We start from the raw sequence: 24,999 nt of genomic DNA on the forward strand, positions 1-24,999 counted from the left end.
CAGTGGTAGTTCTGTTTTCTGGTCTAAGTAATTTTAGCATTTCTGAATAGTCTGTATGTTGGTTTACACAGAGACAGAAGAAAAGATGTGAGGTATATTGTTGTGTTCTACTCTCTGAGGTATGCCAGTCTGATGCATCTGACAACTTACATGTTTACAGTGGATTACTGTGCAGACAGTGGTATGGCTATAACAAAGGTGAAATCATCTACATGCGCGTGTTATGCATTTCTGACAGCAGGACGCTGAGGAGGCAAACTAAAGCAGACTTCTTGACAGTTTTTGGTCAGAGAAGCTCAGCTGTTATGATGGACAGCTAACTAAATCAGTTTTAAAGCCTTGAACTGGGTCTACAGGATTGTACTTTGCACAACACAGTAAGCTCTTCATGCTTTTTCTACAAATCAATACCAACAGCTGCTGAAAACTGCACACATATCTTAAGATGGAATTAGTTTTTGATGGGTTTGTATTTGGTTTTGCCCCAGGCATTCCTCACAGGATCTTTACAAATGGCAATCTATCTCTTTTTCAATTGGAATTTTCCACAATCAGCATTCACAGTAATGTTTTTTGAATGTGTTTATTTGGGACAGTTTCATATTTGCATACATAGTATTGTTTTTTTATAATAAAATGTTTTCCTTTTAGCTTATACCGTGTTTTAGAAACTATAACATGAGTGGGTCCCCAGCATTAAACATGGAAACACTGAACAATCTGGTTTACCTTCATTATATATGGTCTAAAGTACTGATAATAATGTTTAATAACATTGCAGCTGCTGTTCTGAGAACAGCCAAGAGTGTAAAGGGCAGCACTCTGTCATAGTTAAGAAAGTGCTGAACACTTTCAACAGATGTTTCAGCTACTGTTTTTTGACTAGTTTTAAGAACACACACGCACACACACGCACACGCACACACACACACACACACACACACACACACACACACACACACACACATACACTTGTGCCCATATATCCATACATAGTTAGAGGTGTGTGTGTGTGTGTGTGTGTGTGTGTGTGTGTGTGTGTGTGTGTGTGTGTGTGTGTATGTATGGAAACACTTTATAATCTCGAAATACTGAAATGTCGAATTTCAGTACCTCAAGACTATAAAGTAGAAGTTTGAAAATAGCGAAAGTGCATAATCGCAAATTCGAATATCTCGGGCGTGCCCCCCTGCTTATTTGTGTTGTAGGTTTGTGGATGTGTGTTGTTTTGTTTGTTTATGTTGTGATGTGGGTGTTGTGGTATATTTGTATTCTGGTGTGTGCTGTGTTTTAGGTGTTTTGAATTTCGCGGATTTGGTGTTTCAGTGTTGTGTGGATTTGATTTCATGGTCTCGAAAATCTGAAATTTGAGATTTCAATATTTCGAGATTATGAAGTGAATCTATCTATCTATCTATATATATATATATATATATATATATATATATATATATATATATATATATATAAGCTATGGAACCTTGCTGGCTAGGCTTACATAGGTCTTTGGGCCAATACCCTAGTACCTACCTATGAACCTATGAACCTATATATACATATACACATATACACATATATATACACACACACACACACACACACACACACACACACACACACACACACACACACACACACACACACACATGCATACACACATATACACACACGCGCACACGTACACACGCACACACTCACACACATACACACACACACACACACACACACACACACACACACATACATACACACACGTACACACATACATGCACATGCACACACACACTCTGCCAGCCCTGCATTTGGCAAGATACGAGTTACAATGCCTTCTTCTGGAGATACACCAGTTGTAGGTATTGAATGATAATTTGATAATGGAGAAGCAGCCTAAGAGAAGTAAAAGAGTTTGTCACAGTTGCAGGTTCAACTCTTCACAACACAATACACTAGCAGTAATGCATAGATAGCAAGAATGATTATTCTGATTAAAGGAAGATTTTGAAATTAAAAAAAAAAACAACAGCATGATGCTATGGTGAAGCTCTCCCACATATAACCTTTGTTTTGAAATCACTCTATAGAAATAGCTAGTACTTCTTTGTGGTACTGCCTGTCTTTTTTGTCCATGCACATCTAACTTGGAGAGAAGTATGTCATCTTTTCTACTTGTTGCTTAATTTAGTCACATAATCTTTTATGGTAACACTTCCAGGAATGATATCAGGATCTTAGTGCTACTTTAATATTTTATTTATTTTTATTTACATTTGTTTACGGTTAGTGTCTGACTGGGCCAGAGTCCCATTTTCAGCGGAGACCTGGGGAGAAAAGCTCCAGTACAAGTATTACAATTGCAAAGTGATAGTCAAAAGATGAGCAAAATGAACAGAAGTATTAACATTGCAAAGTCATTGTAGAAACATTAGCAGGTAACATATATGCTAGTGTAAAATACATATTCAGTGAGCATAGAAAATTATAAAAGATAAACACGTTACATACATGATAGTAAAAATGCATTTTAATGGGCATAGAGGATATAAATGCAAAAATTATTTTTTTTTAAATAAGGGAAGGAGTTTAATATAACATAAGGTATCTTATGAGACTTAGAGCAACCGTGGTGAAGTACAAGAACGTGACTTATGGAATGTTAGTATGTGGGACAGTGCAGAAGCTATATTGAAGATTTTCAGATGTCTTAGAGTAGAAGTACAAAAATATTTTGAAAAAAAAAAAAAAACTGCCATGCCAAGAATTGTGAAGTAATACCAAAATATGAAATCTCAGTGGTAGACAGAAAGTACATTGTACTTCAAATTTGGTGGGGGCCATGGCACAAAATTCCAGGAGCAGTGGAAAATATGAAATAAGTCATGGAATCAAATGGTCACAAAACTGATATGCAAATACCTTAAACTAAAAAGAAGAGGAGATGTAGCGATCAACTAAAATGTTGGGTCACAAAAGTGAAGTATAGAAATGAGCACATTTCATGGGCTCTATTTTTTTTATCTGCAAACAAATTATCAATATTTATTTATTTTATGTGCTTACCATCAGGGTAGCAGCAAGGGAAATGTATTCTGATAACACTTGGGAGCTCTGCCACAGAAGGAGTGAGCCTGTCTGACTTCCATAGTTTTGCTCCATTCCACCAGTAGGACAGGTAGACACCCTCTTACAAAGACATCATCATGTTTATGGTATGAGGGACCACAGCTGTGGCTGGCTCATTTGTACCTGGTGCTGATCCCTGATCTGGTGCCCCTCAACACTGTAGTCTTTTCACTTTCCTAAGGAGGAGCACCTAGTCCTAATGCCCTACACCCTCATGCTCTATGTGAGATTAAAAAAAAAAATAAGGCAATTTTCCAGTCTGGTGCTCCTTCCATCTCTTCTAAAGAGGAATATCAGTTTCCTAACACTCTCATGCTGTATGGTCCTGACCTTGCATCTATGCAAGAAGTAAAAAAAAAAAAAAAAAAAAAAAAAAGCTGCCCACTTTACCCCTCTCTAGCTATGCTTCTGAGGACATATACTAATGCCATCTTCGATTCTTTCTTGTCACAGTAAAAGCAACTAAAGCATTACTAGTTGTTTAGATTAGCCTGGCTTCCAGAATACAAATAAATGGTTTACCTTTGATTGAATGAAAATGAGAAATATGAACGGGCATATATGTGAACCGGAAGTACGAAAAAACGCAAGAATGCATTCCAAAATGTAGAAAACTACATAGCGGAATTTAGAATTCGCTTATTTTTGAACCCGTGTAAATATGCAATCCCTATCATGCAGTAAAGTGATACAATGAGTCTGTGATGCATGAACATGCATTCCTGTAGAGTAGGACATGTATTTGTAGTCCCAAACAACACAATCCAGTAAATTGACACCGTTGCTGTAACATAATCAAAAATAAGGCTTCCCATGTGCCATATTAGCATTCCTGTATCCAAGATCAGCATAAGGAGATGGTTTCCAGACGTACATCTTTGCTATTTCCTGTGCTTTTAGAATGAGCAATGCTTTGCAACTAAGCACACAAAACCCCTTGAAGTGAACTGTGCCCTATTGCATAACAGCCGTTTGAAGGCTGCTTCCTTTTCCATTAGCCTATTTCTCTGTGGTGAAACTGGAACACACAATTCATGCCGTACACGCTTGTCATCAACATGGTTTTGCTCAAGTTGAATGGCATATAATACATCCAGCAAATACAACTGCTTCTTACCCATTAAACACCTCAGTCTCCTGTGCCACCCCTCCACCGCAATTTGGCTATGCAGATAGCCCATGTTGCATGTATCAAATTTGTTCCAAAAATGATGTCAAATGTGTGCGGCAATCTCTCTGTTGTGGAACCTCTCATCCCATACTGTCTATGCCTGCCAAGTATATAGTTTTCCCTAAAGAAGGTGTATAGAGCTGTGCCACTTTCAGGCATGTCAGACTCAGTTTCACTAAATGTGGAAGCTACATCCTCTGGGGCCACAAATGCCAGTGCTGGAATCTCCTTACAGGTCATAGCGAAACTTATATCACTTCCAAATGTTGCTGCCAAGTGCAGCTTCTGGATCTGGCACCAGACTATTTGGCAAAGGTGAAACCAGCAACCTTTAGCCGATGCAGTAGGGAGATGTTTCTTAATTCAATTTAGTGGTGCACTGTCGAAGTCAGTCAGCACCATGTTTGGCATCAGGGTTAGATTGTAATCCACACACAATTGGAGCACTATGCTCCAGAACAGATCATAGCACTGTTCTGTCTTGCTTGGCAAAATGCCGTACACAACTGGGCAGACCTTCCTGCTGTTTGCACTGTCAAGAGCACAATGGATACTGTATATTTGTCGACATGCAGATGTACTTATGGGAAATGTGCTATCAGCTATGATGTACTCTGAATTGCAAAGCATTTTCAGGTTCTCAGGTGTGGTTATCACTACGACATGGACCTGATTTACCTCATCAATGGTACTGTGATGCACTATAAAGGACCCTGACTTTATGGGAATCATGTCAGGCCTAAGGTCCCTTAATGACTTCATTGCCTTAAAAGACTCTGCCTTTCTGTTGAACCTATGCCTCGCTATGCTCTGCTTCAAAGCAGTTCGTGGACAACATCTGAGGAAGTGGTGGCCAGTACCTCTGAGACCACCTTACAGGGGTCATCAATAGAGCACTCTGCCCTCCTCTTCAGCTCATCCTGTACTCTAAACACCTCTGTCTTCACCACATCAGGGGCATGGTAGTGTTCTGTGCTCTTTAGCAGTTTAAAGCCCTCAGAGTCACCTTTGGTCACACACCTGCCCTTACATTTGTCTCTATTTTTTTTATGCAACACCAATATTGCTTGTCTTGCAATGCTTTCTCTTTGTAATATTGGTAACCATCAACAACTAACAGCTGTCTCCCTTTTTGTGTAGTTCTCATACCGTAAACAGCATTCAACACACCAGGCTTCTCCGGAACTGTACCTGCATCTTCCTAAATAAAACACAATACACTTATTTACACACTGCTGGGGCGATTTACTTTGTAATTACAATTTTCTGAATTTGGATTCTCACCTGCATGACTACTTCCTACAATCCGGACCTATTGGCATAGCAGAACAGCAGTCAGGGAAGCAACACAGAGGCAGAACAATGGCTCACTCACGTTTTTAATATCGCGATGCCAACTTACATCGCATTCAAATGTGCGAAACTTAATTACACTAATTCAGTTTGTTATTCGCCTATGCTGTGGTTCGCCCTATATCTATTCGACATTATGGGATCTTGAAAAGATACTTTTGACCAAGTAGAGTTTGCACTTATGACTTTCATCCAATCAAAGGTAAACCAAATAAACATTACTTTGAGGGGATAAAATGTTTTATCTTATACTCTTGAACGTTTATATAGCTTATGAGATTTTGAGCAGCAGGGATTGCAGATATCAGAATATAAAGTCAATAACTGTACCATATGTAGGTAGCAGATATCCTAAAAAGACTAAAATAATCAATGTGTTTTACTTGGAGATGGAGGGAAACTTCATCTCCTATCCCTCTTGTGCTATATTTCTCCAAAAGACCATCAAGTATCAAGTTAAATCTCTCCAGCAATACTTGAACCAGAAAAGGCTGTTTGTCTTTTCCAGGATGACCATGGCATTGGTCATGTTACCTGTTGACACCCTACTCAAAAATTATATGGAGAATTGCCCTTGAGAGAGGGAATCCTGTGAGGCTGATGACATACCTTTGGATTCCAAAGACCATTTTAAGCTCAAGGGCTTTAGGTCCAGTGGGGAACTTTTGTAGCCCCTGGCTGTGATGTTTACTTGGACTGAAGCCTTTGACAATCCATTTTCAGTAATTTGTCATTCTCTTGGACAGCAGCATGTCCTCCAAAGCCGAAAACCTTGCAGCCATCTGTCAGTCTGGATGCCTCTCTATGGGCCTCTGGTTCTGATGCTTATCTTTTGATAACCATGGGCAAGAGTGGTTTTCCATTTTTTCTTCTTCTTGAGGACATCTGCAGCTCTAAGATGAGATCTTCAGTGCCTGCCCATAACTACATACTTCCAAGGTCTTGATTACACCCAGATGCAGGGCCAAGACATCTGCCATGTTGTTTTAGTATAAGCTTGGGTAGGCTTTCCTGTCAGGCTCACTCTCAGGACCTGATGGGCTGACTAAGGATTTTGCCATCCTTAGAGTAAGGATTAATATCAGGAGTTCCCTATATATGAAAAGAAAAGAAAAGAAAAAGCAGCCTCCCCAGAGGAATCTGATTTATCTGTCTCAGAGGCAGATGAGCTGGCCTATGTACAGAAAATATTTTCCACTTTTAGTCATGAGAGTGACATAGAGTACACATTATTCTCTGCTTCTCCATCTAAGGATTTTTTTTTTACTTATACCCTTTGTAGAATGAAGGATGACTTTAAATAGCAGTGTAAGGATGCCTCAAATTCCCCAAATGATAGAGGAAACATTTGGCCTTGCCAGAGCCACCCCTTAGCTGTTCCTTCAGTGATTGAAGCCTTGGTGGATGCATGTTACTTAGTGCATCTCTTGAGCCATAGTCTCAGCTTCCTACTTCCAGGAAACTACAACATTTTCAGAGGATTGTGGGTAAATATATGGGAGATAACCTGGGGAAAGAGACCATTTAGTCTGCTTCCCTGGGAGATACAGAAAAATAAGGTTTTACTCAGAATTTCTTTTTAGTCACCAACAAATTGTAGATACTAGTCCAAGTCACATGCTTGGATTATTTTCCAATTGGATTCTGACATGAGGCGTCTTCTGTCATCCCCATAGAGATATTCATGGATAATGGAATAAGTATACCTTCTGGACACTCCTACTGAAAAGTGAGGTTGCCTAGCATTACTGCCAGTGTGTCCTTTAGCTCCTCTGTGTCTGGCTTCCCTGTCAGTTGTTAAGTAACATCTTTTTTTATTTAAAAGATTTATATCAGGACTTTTGTGCCTGTGTGTGTTTTTTGTAGTTTATGCATTTCTAAAGCACTAGAGCGGTAAAGTTAGAGGGCTATCCTGTATAACTATAGCTCTCACAGTTTGCCCACCCTGGTCTTTTGAACTGTCTTGTATAGAAAAACAGCAAACTGTATTTCTTGTAACCCCTTTCTGTGCAATAAGTAGACATTTCTTGTTTCCCCTTTCTTTGCAGTTAAGGATGAAAGAATTGGAAATGGATGGTTAATACAATGCAACAAATTCTGTCAAAAATAATCAGAATTCATTGCAAATGCTATAAGCAGAACTACATTATGTAACAAAAGTGTACTTACTATTGAATTATCAAAATGTATGGAATGTCTGAAGCCTGCATCAGTGAAGTTTGTGTGATACTCCTTGATTAGCAATCAGTCAAGTGAGAGGTGTGCTCCACTTTGTCAGAGGTTTTTGAACTAAACTGCTATTAAAATGATGTTAAGTATATAGAATTGCAGCCTCTTACAACTCCCAGTAAAAACTAATGCCTTGTAGTTTATGATTTTTATTTGCAATTCCAGTCTCCCATTTTATTACTACTAACCACAGAAACCAAAACTTTCCTGTTGTCTAGACAGCTAGGTGATAAAAGAAGGTAACATATTGTATACTTTGTGTCTTTGGACAGTCCTGTCCTGTCATCACAGAACAGATGGTGGCTACATAATTGAGCTGCAGCGGTTTACTATCAAAAGGATGAAAATCACGTCCACGAATGGTGATTTCCGTGACAAATAATGTCGACTCATGAAAATGAAGTAGGTTGAATGATCGACGCAGCAACGTCGACAAATTCTGTCGACCTTAAGGTGAAACTCTCCCATTGACATCCATGCTGTAACTCCCTGCCCGTGTACGACCTTCTAAACTGACGTACAAATGAACGTCAACATTCCGACAGTCACTGTCGAGCATGTTACTGTCGTGCTTTTGATGGTAAACCAAGCTGCAGCATTGCTATGGCATTAATAATCCTAAGACTTCTTTAGTCATATCACCTTTTTTTAGTCAGTGAGAATTATTAACTTTACTTTTTTGTTTTTCCTCATTAGTCATGCAGACATAGTCATAGTTTTAAGACAGAAAAAGCTGAACACCTCATTTCAGTGTCATTAAATTGTCACATATGTGTAATTGGTCATTGCTCATGTGACACAGTATGGAAAACTATTAACTGAATGTTTATTTAATCATAGCAGAAAGAAATACGATCTGGTCACTTATCATGACCAGTTTGTTATATGTTTAGTGAAATGTATTGTAAAAATATCACCTGAAGAACTACACCAGCATGCTGGTTTCCTGAAATTCATTTTGAAAACATATGAAAGATGCTGTTATGATTGGTAACCTTTCATAATGTTTTGTAGTCTTGTATTACCTTACTTATTTGGACATTATAAGTGGTCAGACTGAGTTTTTTTTTGTGGTTTTAATTTTAGGGGTTATGTCTATGTGTGAGTGATGATTTCTTAGGCTTGCTATTTTGCTTCTTATGTATGCAGGCAAATACTAGCATAGTTCGGTAAGAATCTCACAGTAACCAGTTTATTATCTATGTTTTCCAAATATACTAAGGACAATTTAATGCATTATGCATGTTTCTAGTGAAAAGCCTAAAAAGATGAAAAGGTGCTACATGACATAATTTGAGTATTATTAACAGATTCTATATCTGGGTAGATTATAGCTCATGTTTCCTTTACATATGTTTAATTAGAGCAGGATTTGTCAGTCAGATTTAATTAAACCCTGTTTCTGTAGAACAATATATAGTATTTTGAGTGAGATCACAGAAATTTGCCTAAGGAAATTTCCTCTTACCCTCAAGTTTCTACAATCTTGGGGCTGGTATATTAGAAATCCTGGTCTATTGGAAGTGGAAGGATGCTTGCCTTCCTGCAAATATTCTTTAGTTTTGCTTTATTGTGTAACTTTTGACTTTGCTAATTATTGTCTTTTGTATGCACTAACAGCATGCCTTTTGCCATTGTGCAGAATTACTTTGGATCCATTTTGTGTCATCTTCATAGCTATGATAATAATGTTTATTCATTACAGTTTATTAGCATAAACAAGTAAAACTGCTACAAGTAAATGTAAGACCTCATCGAGTTTAAATATAGCAGTTCTATTTTGAAAAGAATTTAGCTCATGTCTTTTGAATAGCTTAAATCCTCTCACATTCCCTGATGTTTATTTCCAAACCTTGTCATGGGTTTAAATCAATGGAATGTTATCTTGGAAAATATCAAGTATGCTGTGCAGCTGTACAGCTAAGGCAGCCTTCTCTAGTAACAGTTTGTTTTTCATCTTCTGCTTTGACTGAATACTATACCATATTTTGACCTACAATGTGATAGATTGCATTCATTGTTTTGTCAGATCTGCTAAATTCATTAATCATCCAAGTACAGACTTCCTAAAAGTTTAAACACTGTCCAAAGGAGGAACGAAAATGGCAGTTATTTTAAATGTCAAGATTCTTCTTTAAAATAATGCAGCAATTTAAGAAAAGTGCTTTTAATGAGTTATATCCTGTAGACCTGAGAGCCTCGAGCATTACTTGCATACATTGTGATTGTTTAAGTCATTTGGTCAAGTCACACATTCCAGGATTAACAATAACAGGCTATATCATATTTATAAGGTTTAAAAAGGATGGGTATGAGCTGCTTTTTTGATATAATGATCGCTACTATTGAAAATAATTAGTTGTGCCAAGTAAGTTTAACATAGCTAGCAAAAAGACCGCATAACTAAAAAAGAAGGGTATTCATTTTGTGAACTTTCAGGTGTCTGAAACTTTTGTGTTAGAAATAGAACATGCATTAAATGGTTAAACTATATATTAGTGGAGATATCCTGTTGGAAATGCATGTTTTGTAAGTCTGGATGGAGGATTGCCCCACATCTTCCTATATTTTGTAACAAATCCTTATTATTAATGTGAACACATTTACATCTAAATGCATTTTATCAGTTTTCTCTCTATTTTTTAATTATCTCCACGTTGACATGTCTTGGATATAAATATTGAGACTGTGTTGCATTAAAAACCTGAAATAAAGTAAACTCATTTGTTTTACTTAAATGAACACCAAGCATTTGTTTTATTCAGTAGGGCTTATGTAACATATATTAGGTTCATAGGTGATTACTAGGCTAACAACCCAAGGGATCTTTTTACGCCTAGCAATGCTTAACAAATATATCTGACAAGTTTTGACATCCTAGGCTTATTTTAAAGGGTATATATAAGCTTGAGCAGAGGTGGTCAAGCATTTATACGCCGTTTCCGTCTAGTAGAGAAATAGGTGTCAGACCAGGGGTAAATTTCTGATTCCCCATCCACTGGTCCAAGTTACACTATAGGGTTAGTGAAGAACTCTGCTTTCTAGAGAAGGGGAGAAGGAGCTGTGTCTGAGATACATGCCTGTTCCTCGTGTTTATGTTGCCAATGAGATTTAAATCCAAAGACCATGTAAATTTCTGATTCCCCATCCACTGGTCCAAGTTACACTATAGGGTTAGTGAAGAACTCTGCTTTCTAGAGAAGGGGAGAAGGAGCTGTGTCTGAGATACATGCCTGTTCCTCATGTTTATGTTGCCAATGAGATTTAAATCCAAAGACCATGTAAATCTAATGATATTTGTTTTGTGCATGTGTAACAGGTTCATCAGAATGGGATCAGAGGATGCTTTTAAGGCCAGAGATAGATTGCCTTTCAGCAGTCTGCAGAAGACCGAGTACAGTGATAGGGCTTTGAGACAGTCTGCATAGGATAGAGCATTAATTGTATTTTCCCAGTCTTATTAGTGTAGTAATTCTATGTATTGTACTGATAACTAAGATGAAATATTCCAGTAAAAGAATATAGATAGCATTGTTGGAGTAGGAGAAGGAGATACTAGATAAGGAAATAGCTGTCTGTCATGCATTGTGGCTTTAAACATGAAGTAGCTGGTATTTATAGTACAATATATATATATATATATATATATATATATATATATATATATATATATATATATATATACATACACATACAGAGAGAGAGCTACATGTGGAAAAGCTGCCTTTTAAAGAAGATCCTTGCTAAATTTACACTCACAGCACTGTATTCTAAAAGAAAAACAAAGCAAAGAAATGAAAAATCCTTTCTTGAATAGTGGATAGTGGGACAAGGGACAGATGGATAGAACTGTGACTGGTTGCAGTGTCTGCAGTGGGGATTGTGGACATCAAGAAATTAATCAACAGGAAAGCACAAGTGACAGAGCCAATACTGGGCCAAATTTTAGTAATTTTCCTCAGCTGGTTAAAAGTGCCACTCTTACGTAGCTATGCCCTTGCATTAATCAGCATTGTTGTTTTGCCTCAGTCTCATCTTTCCATTTTCTACAATCGTATATTTCACATCAAACAGCTTATTGAACACTGCATACAATGGTACAAGGAGAAAGACAAGGTGATCTCCAGTAATGTTTGTTTTTTTTTAATTGTGGATGATTGTATTAGGTATGGTTGAACAAGAACCACCTTCCCTTCATGTTCTTGGAAGCCCATTTGCAGAGATGGAGGCAAACTTAAAACTGCTGGACTGTTTGTTATGACAATATAGTCTTTAGAAGGATAGGAACCTTAATTTTACAATGCGTTGCAGTGTTTGGAGGAGTCAGCTGTTTGAGATATGTAACAATTAGCTTTTGTAGCTGAAGGTAATGATACAGCCTTTATTAATGAGTTGTAGCTTTATGGGTAAACTTGAACTTTTTTTGTGCATGATAATATTTTTGAAAATCAACACCCAGATGTTAGTGCTGCGGACATATTTAATCTGGTCTGGTATTTGAAAGTGTTTATGTATAATGTTAGTATGTATCAATGTCCCTGGAGAATGAATTATGAAATATAAAGGACATGTGTAATCATAACGGCATTTCATCTGGTACCATCCCAGGCTTGTCACTGGAGAAAATATTTGTTTATCAGTGTTTTGTCTTCTGCATATTATAAATTAACATCCTGTATATTAAAGAAATAAACAGATAAGAGTGTAGATAAAATTTTCCTGGCATTATCGTGTGTATAACTAATTAACTTATTTCCAGGTTATTAACTTTTTAAACGTTATTTTTTATGTAAGGTCTCCAGCGTCGTAGGCTTATACCTGCTCCACTACCCGATACCTCAAGCTTGGGCAGAAAGCAGAGTATTACTGGCCAGTGGGTAGATCTGCCACCTCTACCAGGCACTATGAAGGAGCCATTTGAAATCAAGGTTTATGAGATTGATGATGTAGAGCGATTACAACGACACAGACCAGAAGAAACCGAGGTCAGTGTATATTTTACAGCAGTACCAGACAATGTAAATTGCATTGTATGTAAGTTAGCTCTGTTTAAGTGATGGAACAACATACAGGAAACTAATTACAAATAAGTTATCTTCATTATTAACTTTAGATTGTATATGCTGGGTGCTCTTAACAGAATAAGTGAAAATAACTGATGTCTGCAGTTAACTATATTTAACATCACTGATCATGGCAAATAGGAAAAAAAATGTGAATACATTATTAGGGTACTATATTATCTTAGGCTCTTTAAAGCAACTCTGGTATGTAGCATGACACCATTAACTCTTTACATAAACAGATGAGAGTATCCACTTGGAAATTATATTAAATTCGCAGTCCTGGTAATTTGATTTGCTTGCAATTAGGAAATAATTATGCTCACTGTGTCTTTTGAAGCATGCTGGGTACAGTTCCATATTTATTTCCTTTCTTATATTACAGCAGCCTTTTCAGGATGTTGAAAAGGTAGGGGCTTTTTCTCTATTTCCTTGCCTAGTTATGCTGTTTTTCATGCACATTGTTTGAGGCTGATAGCTGAAATGTTGGCATGCTTTTGCTTTTTTTGTGTGCAAGTAGAAGGTCTGGTGCTTCCCCAGCAATGCTGATTCCTAAGCTAAGTGCAATGAAAATAACCTTATGTTTCACTTTTTTAGACTGAGTCACATATTTGTTTTCTTATTACATATAAAATGCAGCGGGGACAGTTGAGACACATATTTGTTTTCTCATTGGATATAAAATTCAGTGGGGGCAGGGAAGCTGCATCTTTCATCTGGTGCTTATGATGTCCTGAATTCTGCTGTATTACTGCAGCATGAAGCATTTCTAGGCACATATTGTTTTTGTAACACTCCTGAGGATGTGTACATGTAGAGTTAGGATGTACAAACCTGTAGAGTTCAGGTACAAAGCATAGCCATTCCAAAACAGTAAAACAAAAATCAGTTGGTTTTGTGTTGTACAGAGATAAAAGCCGTAAATGAGAAGCAGATAAACTGAGATGAATATGCAAACCCTTTGCCAAAAGAGCTGGCTGCAAAAGGTGTGAATGAGTTGGCGATGTTGGCTTGCCCATCCTGGGGGCGAGGGGGATTGGTTTGCTGCAATTCTGACACTTGGCAGAGACTGCTTTCCACTAGGTGCATAAAGACTGAGGATGAGGACCTACGTGTTAATCTGCATGCGAGTCAGGGCGAATGGCGTATTTGTGTAGTAGAAATACCACTTGCCCAGACTCCCATATGGATAAAGGGCATTAGGGTAACCAGACTGTATAATGGCTGTTCCAAAATAAATAAATAAATAAATAAACAAATAAATAAATAAACAAACAATTAAACAAATAAAAACTGGCAGGAAACATACATTGATGGGTTTAGGTTGGTCATATGATTCAATATTGTTTAAAGTTTACTAATTCATTTAAGGAAGCTTAAGGAGAAGTAACTTTTAAAAGTGTTGTGTAATTTTTGAGTTGTTAACTGACTTGCTCAGTGTCACAAAGAGTACTTAGATGAATGAGGGAAGCAGAGAAGCAGACCTAACTCATAATTCATTAGCAACTCATAGGCTTAACCATCTTCATGAGCCATTAAATTTAACACTGTAAATCCTGCTACGCTGAAAATCAAATTTCAAGAAAGACAGCCACACACTGGTTTGTGTTCTTCAACATTCTGGTAGCGAAAGTTTGCATCAATGGCAAGTGTCATGAAGCCTTTAAGTGACTTTCTAGTAAAGGAAATAAACTTGAAGCCCATGACAGTCTGTTGTGAGGCATCTGCTAGTTCCCTCCATTTGTCAAGCTGAGGTTCATGTTCAAAATTACTGTCCACCAGCTTTTGATACATACTAAGGATGCCAACATGTTCTCCTCTATTATAGAAGAAAATTAGAGGTTCTTTTTGAAAGCTAGATTGCCTGCATTCTTTCTTGCTGCTGTATCTTCAGTGAAGTCCATTACACTTATTTGAACTGATTTTATGCACTACGGTTCTAATGTAGCTGTTATATAGCAATGAATGCTTTATGTACTGCAGTCCACTGTGAAGGATTACATTACATTTATTTGTCTTCTTTCAATACATTGATGTTTGGCCTTTAATTTCCAGACTCTTCTACATCCAGGTTTAATCATAAAGCATCTCATGTCACTTCTACTGGCTATTGAAGCCTCTCCAGTCTCAGTCAGCTTTTTTAAAACCCAGTCACATAGCCAGTGTTGTGTCCGGCAATATGGCTCATTGTTTTTGTCCTAATATTCTTTAGTTTTATTCTGTCTGGCTTTTTGTGTCTTACAAATTCACTTTAGAAGACTGGTACCTATAGCGCCCTCTTTTATTTTCTGTGGCAACCATCTGTTTTCCTTTACCTAGCCCTTTTGTCTTGAACGCAGAAGGAAAATATGAGGTAACTAAGCCTTTTTTGCTCATTTACCTTAAAACATTAATATTTCACACTCACTCTTTGACTTTTATAAGTGTATGAATTATTTAGGCTGTTATTAATGTCTAGCGCCAATTTGCCTTTTTCTTTCTTTGTTTCTTTTTTTTCTTGGCACACTTTCCTTCCTACTGTTTTACCTCCTCCTATTCCCAAAGCATTAATTTATTTTCTGAATTCTATCTGTTTTGTTTTCAGAAATATTTCATTTTTACAATGCAGGATTTTCTCTGGCTGCTGCTATCAGTTATGTCACACTGCCCTGACTATCTCCTGTCTTCACTGCCAAACTGAAGGATCAAATTGCTCCACCTTCCCAGAGTGGGACACCATTTATATTGTAGTGATATATGAGGGGGATAGGGAGGCTAGGAGATGAAAATGTCTCAGCATAGTGCCGTCATATTGCTGTGTTATTTTAGGTATATGTGTTTCTTTATCCCTTTGTGCATGATCAGCAGTGATATTAGTGTTTGCTCTTGTATGCTGCCTTGCATGTACTCCTGCTATGAATATGTGTCTGAGCTTTGCCTGCTTTAATTGCTGAACATAGCCAAGACCTTTGTTGTGGGGATGCTTGATAGTAAGAAAAAAAAACATTTCTTCAAAGTGAAGCAGAACAGCTGCATTGACTGTATTTCATAGAGGGAACAAAATGTCATATATGAGTGAAGGCCTGGAGGTGTTGACGGGGTATGAGAGAGAAATGATGTAGGTTATGCCTGCTTTCTACTTTCAGGAAGGATTGTATGAGATCATGCTTAGGTGCATCAGATACCTCATTTCTTAGTGGAGACTAAGAAATGGTTACAAGATTCATTCTCAGTTATTGAGATGGGCAGGACATTACAGTTTGCTTCCCTTTGGTGGCAAGGCCACCCCTTCTAGTGCCCATGTGCATGCTTAATATGAGTTCATGTTTCAACATGCAGGAGAGGAGTTAAGACTTCCCCTGTGAGTGATCGACACATGATTATTTGTAAAAATATTGCTTGATCACAACTGATCAAGACCACAGTATTTAACAACCCATCCACAGATATCAAGCAATTTATTTATGTGTTTGTTTATTTTGTCTATTTGCTTATTTATTTAAGTTTGTTAAATGGTTGAGTGAAGTGGTCCAAGGACCATTTTCAGTCAGATTTTGGGTAAAAAAGTAAAGGAAATCACATATGTAAGATGAAATGTATACAGTGAAATATTAATACATTGTGCATAAAATTCAGTTGTTTCAGTAATGACTGACAGTACAGTTAATAGCATATGCAGTTAAAGTGGATTATCCACAATACAAGAAGGGTGTTGTTAAGAACCAGCAAAACTTATCCACAGTTACATAATGCATACATAAAGTACCATTCTAGACTCGGATTAAAACAGGATAAAAGACAAATGTCGTAACCTCTATAATAAGTAAATTAGAACATCAGAATAGACAGGATGTATGTCGAAGGGTAATGTGTTGGTTGTGCTTGTAATCTGGAGTAAAGTCAAGAGTGGGAATATGAAGTCAGACTTTGTTAATAAACCATTATGATTGTTTTAGGAAAGTAGAGCTGTACATCCTTCTGAAACTCAACAATATTATACATGATTTTAGAAATGGATTTTTCAAATTAGGTCACTAAAGGGTGTGTGTGATAAGTTGTATCACATTATGACTTTTTAAGAAAGTGTTTTTTAAAATATGTTAGTAGTTTTCTGCAAAGTGGGGTCACATACATTTGAACTTTTACCTACAGAGTTATGGACAAAGCAAAAAATAATCAGGGAAAAGGTCTACATTAGGGATATTTTTTAAATGCTGATGCTATTAACTGAGAACATCTGAAAATAATTTCCAATTTTAGGAGGAATGGAGCAAAAGTCTGAGAACACAATAGGGATGTCCCTCCAAAATGTGAGCAACTGAGAGATGGGGACAGTATGAATCCTGTAGAAATGTATGTGGTAGAGAGCTCAGAAGAAGGGATGATGTTCCAGTAACAGACAGGCAGCTGTTTTTTGGTAGATGAGTGATGATACTTATTCTTTCATGCAAGATATATGACTCATTGAATTTTGTTTTCTGTTCTTTGTAATGTGGAGATATGGAGAGAGGAATGCAGTGCAATCAAAGGAAGATAATATTCTAGACTTGTTAAGAGAAGTAAAAGCATAGCTAGTGTGAGGCAAGGGGGCAGCTATCCTCGGTGCAAGGTGCTGGGGGGCATGATCAGCAGTTGCCAATGAAGCTTTGTTAGACTACCAGTACCAGATATTAATGCCGATACTACAATTAATATAAAGGATGAAGCGCTAGAGTGATTATTGGGTATAGTAACTGTAACAAGCTACTTGTTACAATGTACATTGGTATTTGTAGCAAGCCCACCTTCTTTTTTTTTTGTAAGAGTTGAAGAGTACAAATCAGGGAAAACAGACCTAATAGACATAGGAGCACCAGCCTGGGAATGCCCCCACACCCCCCAGTGGGGCCCACCCCTCCCTTACTATATATACTAACTCCAGGATCGCACTACAGTGGGGAACAGGGCATATACCTTTTTAGATGAAATGAGTTTCAGTCAAATGAGTTTTCAGTGAAGTGAGCTTTCAGTGAATTGTGCTCAGGCAATTCATTTTCAGTGAAATGAGACTTCGGCAAAATGAGTTTCAGTGAAATGTGTTTTCTATCAAGCAAAGTAGACCCATATATATATATATATATATATATATATATATATATATATATATATATATATATTTATATATAAAGAGAGAGAGAGAGAGAGTGACCAATAGAGAAATGTGTTTTCTGTCAAAGTACACCCATATGTGTGTGTGTGTATATATGTATATATATATATATATATATATATATATATATATATATATATATATATATATATATATATATATATATATAATTTATTTATTTTATTTTACATTTGTTGACCGGGCTATTCTAACTGGATACATGTCCATTTTCAGTAGAGGCCTGTGAAGAAAAGCTCCAAGGCACATACAAAATACAATATAGAAAGTTGCAACAGTCCAAGCTTAAAACAGCTGTTGTTAATAAAAAATACAATACTATATAAAGAGAGAGAGAGTGAGTGACCGATAGATATAAATGTAGATATACATTTGTATATTGGTTGTTAATGTGGACTATATGAGTGTCTCGATGTAGAATTGATTCAAGGTACTTTAAACTTGGCAGAGTTTCTAAAAAAAGCTCCACGACTGTGGTTAACTTTCCATTTCCCATAACCATGTTATTTTGTAACATTAATAATCAGTCAATTTTTCTTTGAGCCAACAACATTTAGCATTAATGTCCTTCTGACATTGCTTTTTTCACAAAGCTGGCATTTAAAGGAGATCTTTTGGTTAACAGTAACTGTACATCTTAGCTGTCCACATTTTTGAAGAACGTTCCACTTGTTCCTCATATGGTTGGTCTGTTCTTCATAAAATCGGTGGTTTTGTGACAAAACATTGAGGACTGAAATAAAAAATAATGACAGGCATTTGAGTTTCAGATGTCACATCCTTAAGAAATGTATCCTAATGCAAAACCTGGTATCATATCAACATTCTAAGTTTCTAAGAGTAACAATGTTCCTTATTTTTGGGCCTTTGTCCCCCCATTATTTTTGGACTTGTCCAGAATTCTTGTACTAAGAGGTGTCAGTACCATCAGCATATATTTATATCTTAATTGTGGGCTTCTCTCCTGCAAGCTTATTTTTAAATAAGAAGAGGAAGAAGAGGAAGAGGAAGAGTGCAGGAAGTAGTCAGTAAACTACTTGAGGGCATTAGAGCAAATCCATTTTTGCTATGGTGTTAATCATGAAGGATTGTGTAACAATGTTAGGCCTTGATAAGATCAGTAAAGATGACAGCAGAAAGTCTTATTCTATCCATATAAGAATGGATGTTGTCTGTTAGAAGCCAGACTGCATTCATAGTGTGGTATCTTGTTTGAAGCCTTTTGAAATACTGAACTATTATACTATGCAGCCAAGTATTACTGCATTATGCTTGCCACAGAATTTTTCAAGAATTTGGTAAGATAGGTCAAGAGAGAGAAATAGGCCTAAGCTAAGAGGAAGATGAGACAACTAATACTTTTAGTGTTGTGAATACAAGAACTGTTTTTAGACTGAAGGAATAGTACCATAGATTACTGTACAGTAATGCAGCCTTGTGGTGTAGAGCAATAAAGCCCTGATTATGGCCCAAATTATTTGAGTTTGATTAACAGTTCAGGTGCTTGGCAGAGCTGGCTTGAAGGATCGACATGCCCATCCTACTGTGGAAAGGAAGCAGAGCTGGTTAAAGGCTGTATCAGTGCTTCAGAAGGAGGAGGCAGGCCTGCAGCCTAGAGCCACCAAGCCAACGATTGTTAGAAGTGTTCACTGAACACATGCATGGGAGCATGCACTTGCATAGAGGAAGGAGTTCTGCCTCCTACAATGATGCGGTCCCCACATACCCTTGCCCAGGGGAGCAGTTTGGCTAAGTAACAAATGTCCTCATTGCTGGAGGACACAAGCAGCTTGCTGTCTGGATGATGACCTCCACACTGCTCTGAAAGATGCACTCAAGTCCAGCTGTAGAAGATTAATGTTCAGCAGGAGCACTGGCAAGAAGGTAAAATAAAACAAAATTATTGTATAGTAAATATATTCAGGTCATAGATAGGAAGCACACAAGTTAAAAATGAACATAGTCCAGGAGACACAGTGTTGCAATGGTTAGCATTTCCCCTGATTGTGTTTGGCTGTCCTTTTTTCCTTCCCAGTTATGGTGCCCTCAGTGCACAGTCTTCATGTCTACTCTGTGCCCAAGTGAATTTCCACCATTAATTTCCTACTACATTCCAATGGCACATTGATTGATGAATTGAGAGTCCTTTAAATCCATATGTTATGTATTTTGGGGCATGTGTATGCATTTTGGGGTAGTATTTATTTTGGGGAGTGTGTATGTGAGGATGCATATATCCTGTGATGGATTGTCTCCCACCTATTTCTATATATATATATATATATATATATATATATATATATATATATATATATATATATATATATATATATATATATATTTATATACGAGTTCCCTTCAGAAGCTCGAAATAGTGAAATGTCGAATTTCAGTATTTTGAGCCCAAGAAGCCAAATCCACATAATAGTGAAAGTTTAGAAGCACGAAATTCAAAACCTCAAATACTGGAGGTTTTGAATTTCACGCTTCTAAAGTTATGCTATGGTCATGTATCCAGGTAAGTGTGTGTGTGTGTTAAGGGGTTTGGGTAGGAACTGTGGTGTGTATCAGTGTGTTTTGCTGCTGTGATGTGTGTGTGCAAAGAAAAAGTAGCTTGTGTGGTGGTGTTTTGTGTGTGTTTGTATGTAGTGTGACCTCGGAGTGAGAATATTTAAGTAGGGGGGTGTGGAGGGCTTGCCCCCCACGTGGAGGGTGCAGGGGGGCTTACCTTGTGTGGTGGATGGTGTATTTGTTTGTGTAGTAAAACTGAAAAATTCAAAACTTCTGGTATTCGCGGTTTTGAATTTTGTGGTTTTTACTTTTCGTTGTTTTGTGGATTCGACTTCTTGGGCTCGAGATACTGAAATTCGAGATTTCAGTATTTCGAGCTTCTGAAGTGAATCCATATATATATATATATATATATATATATATATATATATATATATTTTTTTTTATGAATGACAGATAGACATAATTTCCATGTCAGGGCTGCCCACCAAGTGATGAGAACATTGTTTCTAGGTGATGTTGATGTGACACCCCCTTTCCCATGTGCAAAACAAGTGAAAAAACAGTTGATGATGCCAGTGCCATCAGATATCCTTAAGTATGAAACACTATCAATACCATAACCATGAGGAAAAAAACATTGACAGAGATGATGTTAATGTTTAAATTTTTATTGCACATTCTGGTAATTCGGCCATTCGTCTTCAACAGATCAATTTACTACCAAAAAATCACTTCCTTATATACCAAAAATACAATCAGTTATCAAAAACAATTAATTAATCAAGTAAATAATTAAATAGTTCATGGTCTTTACTAACTGATTCTCTTAAAGTGCAGTCACACAGTGCATTAATATATACAACTAAAAGGGAAAATATTTTTTGATGTCAAGAACATTACACATCCATCAAATACCATACAAGCAAAGCATGTAATATAAACAAATAATCCATTTTGTGCACAAATTCATTTATATAAAAAATTACTATAAACTTTTCAAACCTGTGCACCTATGAAAACCTAAAATAAAGATTTTTTTTATTTAATCTAACTTACGGTTCATATTCCATTAACCTTGCTGCTTGAATTATTGATTTTAATCATAATTTATAATCATGAATTTCATCCTACTATTTTTACAAAGTCATATTACTGTCTAAATTCATTCCTCTAGTATATAATGTATGATAATTGATTATCACTCTATATTCAGTTTTATTTAATTCCCTTTTAAAGTTGCCTGTAGATACTTTGGGTCATGCCAGTACGCGGAAAACAAATCCTCCCATTTGCCCATTGTGCGGGAATATAAAATGATTTGCTACAGGTTTTTCCATATTCTTCCTTCTACTATCTCCAGTGTGTTCTAGAATGCGAACCTTCACCTTCCTAGTAGTCTGTCCTACATACCATTGCGTATTCAAACAGTTACATCCAATAATGTAGATTACCCCACATGAGTTGCAGTTGAATTTTTTTCATTGCAACGTATGATTTCCCATTAATTTTAATGCCATGTAGATGTTTAACCTTACTACATACAGAACATTTCCCACATCTGTATATTCCAACTGATTTACCATCCCCTATCTTGTGAATTTTCGTATTGAGTAATTCCTTTAAATTATTCTGTCTGCCATATGAAAATATATGTTTGGGAAAATGATTTCCCACCATAGCCTCCTCAGTCACTATATCCCCAAACTGTCTCACTGTGTCCTCCAGAATTCCAGAAAAATCAGAAAATTTGGTTACAAAAAATAACTTTTGACCTTCTTGAGGCTCATCTACTTCTTCACGATGGTGACCTACCCCATATCCTTGTTTACAAACCTTCTGCTGGGCTTTAGAGAGGATCATCTCAGAATAACCCCTTAGAGATAGCCTTTCATTTACCTCACCCATGAAACCTTCTCTAAGCTCCTTTTCAGACGTATTATAATAAATCCTTCTGAGTTCACCATATGGCAGTGCTTTAAGTAAATGGGGGGGGGGGTGCATACTATCAGCATGTAAGAAATTGTTCACCGAAGTCGATTTTCTATATGTTGGACTTTGCCCTGCCATTTATGTAGAACTCAACATCTAAAAAGGCTATGTTATCATCCTTACATTCCCAAACAAATTTGAGTCCATGCATGTTTCCATTGAGCTCATCCATAAATTTTTCAAACTGCAACTGATTACCCCCACATATAAAAATGAAGTTGTCTGTGTAATGTTTGTAATACACAACATTGTTAATAAAGAAAGATTTTTGAAACATGAATTGTTTTTCGAATTCACCCATGTATAAAATGGCATAGGAAGGAGCAAATGCTGCCCCCATCGCTGTACCTCTTAATTGTAAATAAAATTCTTTCTTCCATACAAAATAATTGTGTGTCAAACTAAACTCCAGAAGAGATAACAAAAAAGAAGAACGGGGCCCTTCTCCCATCACTTTTATCACAGCTTCTAAGCCCCATTTTTTCTTTATATTTGTGTACAAAGCTGACACATCAACGGTGACCCAAAAGTAATTTTTATCCCACTCCATGTTACAGAAATGCTTGCAGACTTCACTAGTGTTTTTAATGTGAGACACAATATGGGCCAAGTGTTCTTTAAGATGAAAATCTAAAATGTATTAACTCTTTCAATGTATGAGCCTATTACCTAAAATTATTGGTCTCCTGGGAGGATTCCTTAAACTTTTGTGAATTTTAGGTATAACATATAAGTAAGGATGCTTGAGTTAATTTTCAGTCAACTTCTTAACATTATTTGATTTTAAAAAGCCCAGCCATTCCCCTTTCCAATAATTCACAAAGGTTCCTCACTAATCTGTTGCACCGGGTTTCCAAATACTTTTTTATAAAGTTTCTTCTGATAACAAATCCTGTACCATGTTCTCATAATGTTCAACATTCATAACAACCCAATTACCCTGCTTGTCTGCTTGTTTGACAACTATTCTATCTAAAAGTGTTCTTAGCTCTTTCAATGCTAGCCATTCACTTTTACTGAGATTATAATCCTTGTGTGTTTTACAAAATCTACAAAACTCATATTCAGTTTTGGCACACACTGTATTCTCAAACACATTAATGGTGTTTGAACATTTGGGAGGTATAAAGGTGCTATTAGAAGGAAAATTAGGCATGGGTATAGGCCCATAACCCATGCAGAATTCCCCACAATAAGATTTATCATGTTTACAGTTGCCCTCTAAGAGCAACGTATCACAATCATAATCACATACGCTTAAATTTAATAAATTATCGTTTTCAGAAATATCAAATGCATCCTGAACAGATTCTTTCTTCCGTTCATGAAAAAACTATTTAATTATTTAATTGATTAATTAATTGTTTTGATAACTGATTGTATTTTTGGTATATAAGGAAGTGATTTTTTGGTAGTAAATTATTCCACTGAAGGCGAATGGCCGAGGTACCAGAACGTGCAATAAAAAGTTAAAAGTTAACATCATCTCTGTCAGCATTTTTTTCCTCATGATTATGGTATCGATGATGTTTCTTGTGTAGGGAGTTTTTTGGTGGTTGGAAGGCACTTCTTGTATTCTTTGTGATCCTTAGGTATGAAGCCAGATTTATGTAATTTCTCCTTTTTATTTTGCTGAAAACTGTTATGTCAGGATTTTAATTAAACAGTATAACCTTATATCTTTAAGGGGCTGATGTACTTCAACACCAAGCTGAAGATCTTAGAACGGCGCCAACAACAGATTAAAGACTTAATGGTAAAGCATGAGATGCTGAAGGAAGAATTGGAGCAGACAAAGGAAAGGCTAATGATGGATCCAAGTAAATGGCGAGGAGAGTGTAAGTGTGCACATTCCCTGCCTGTGCTTGTGTTTGGATGCTTGTTTGTGCACATTCCCTGCCTGTGCTTGTGTTTGGATGCTTGTTTGTGCACATTCCCTGCCTGTGCTTTTGTTTGGATGCTTGTTTGTGCACATCCCCTGCCTGTGCTTATGTTTGGATGCTTGTTTGTGCACATTCCCTGCCTGTGCTTATGTTTGGATGCTTGTTTGTGCACATTCCCTGCCTGTGCTTGTGTTTGGATGCTTGTTTTTGCACATTCCCTGACTGTGCTTGTGTTTGGATGCTTGTTTGTGCACATCCCCTGCCTGTGCTTGTGTTTGGATGCTTGTTTGTGCACATTCCTTGCCTGTACTTGTGTTTGGATGCTTGTTTGTGCACATTCCCTGCCTGTGCTTGCGTTTGGATGCTTGTTTGTGCACATTTCCTGCCTGTGCTTGTGTTTGGATGCTTGTTTGTGCACATTCCCTGCCTGTGCTTGCGTTTGGATGCTTGTTTGTGCACATTTCCTGCCTGTGCTTGTGTTTGGATGCTTGTTTGTGCACATTCCCTGCCTGTGCTTGTGTTTGGATGCTT

General features: G+C 37.0%; 1 protein-coding gene across 5 annotated transcripts in view; it reads left to right on the plus strand.

Moving 5' to 3' along the window:
• KIF26A (kinesin family member 26A) overlaps positions 1-24,999 on the plus strand; it is a 620,820-nt gene that overhangs the window by 589,012 nt on the left and 6,809 nt on the right. For 3 of the 5 annotated variants that reach the window (XM_044074335.1, XM_044074339.1, XM_044074340.1), the window contains 3 exons: positions 12,668-12,858; positions 13,322-13,345; positions 24,273-24,423. In XM_044074335.1, coding sequence (XP_043930270.1) covers positions 12,668-12,858; positions 13,322-13,345; positions 24,273-24,423 — 366 coding nt within the window. The remainder of the gene's footprint in view (positions 1-12,667; positions 12,859-13,321; positions 13,346-24,272; positions 24,424-24,999) is intronic. The other 2 variants (XM_044074337.1, XM_044074338.1) reach the window with 2 other exon arrangements.

The sequence above is a fragment of the Protopterus annectens genome, chromosome 6.part0, assembly GCF_019279795.1.
Source record: "Protopterus annectens isolate FY-2018-M chromosome 6.part0, PAN1.0, whole genome shotgun sequence".
Lineage (NCBI taxonomy): Eukaryota > Metazoa > Chordata > Ceratodontiformes > Protopteridae > Protopterus > Protopterus annectens.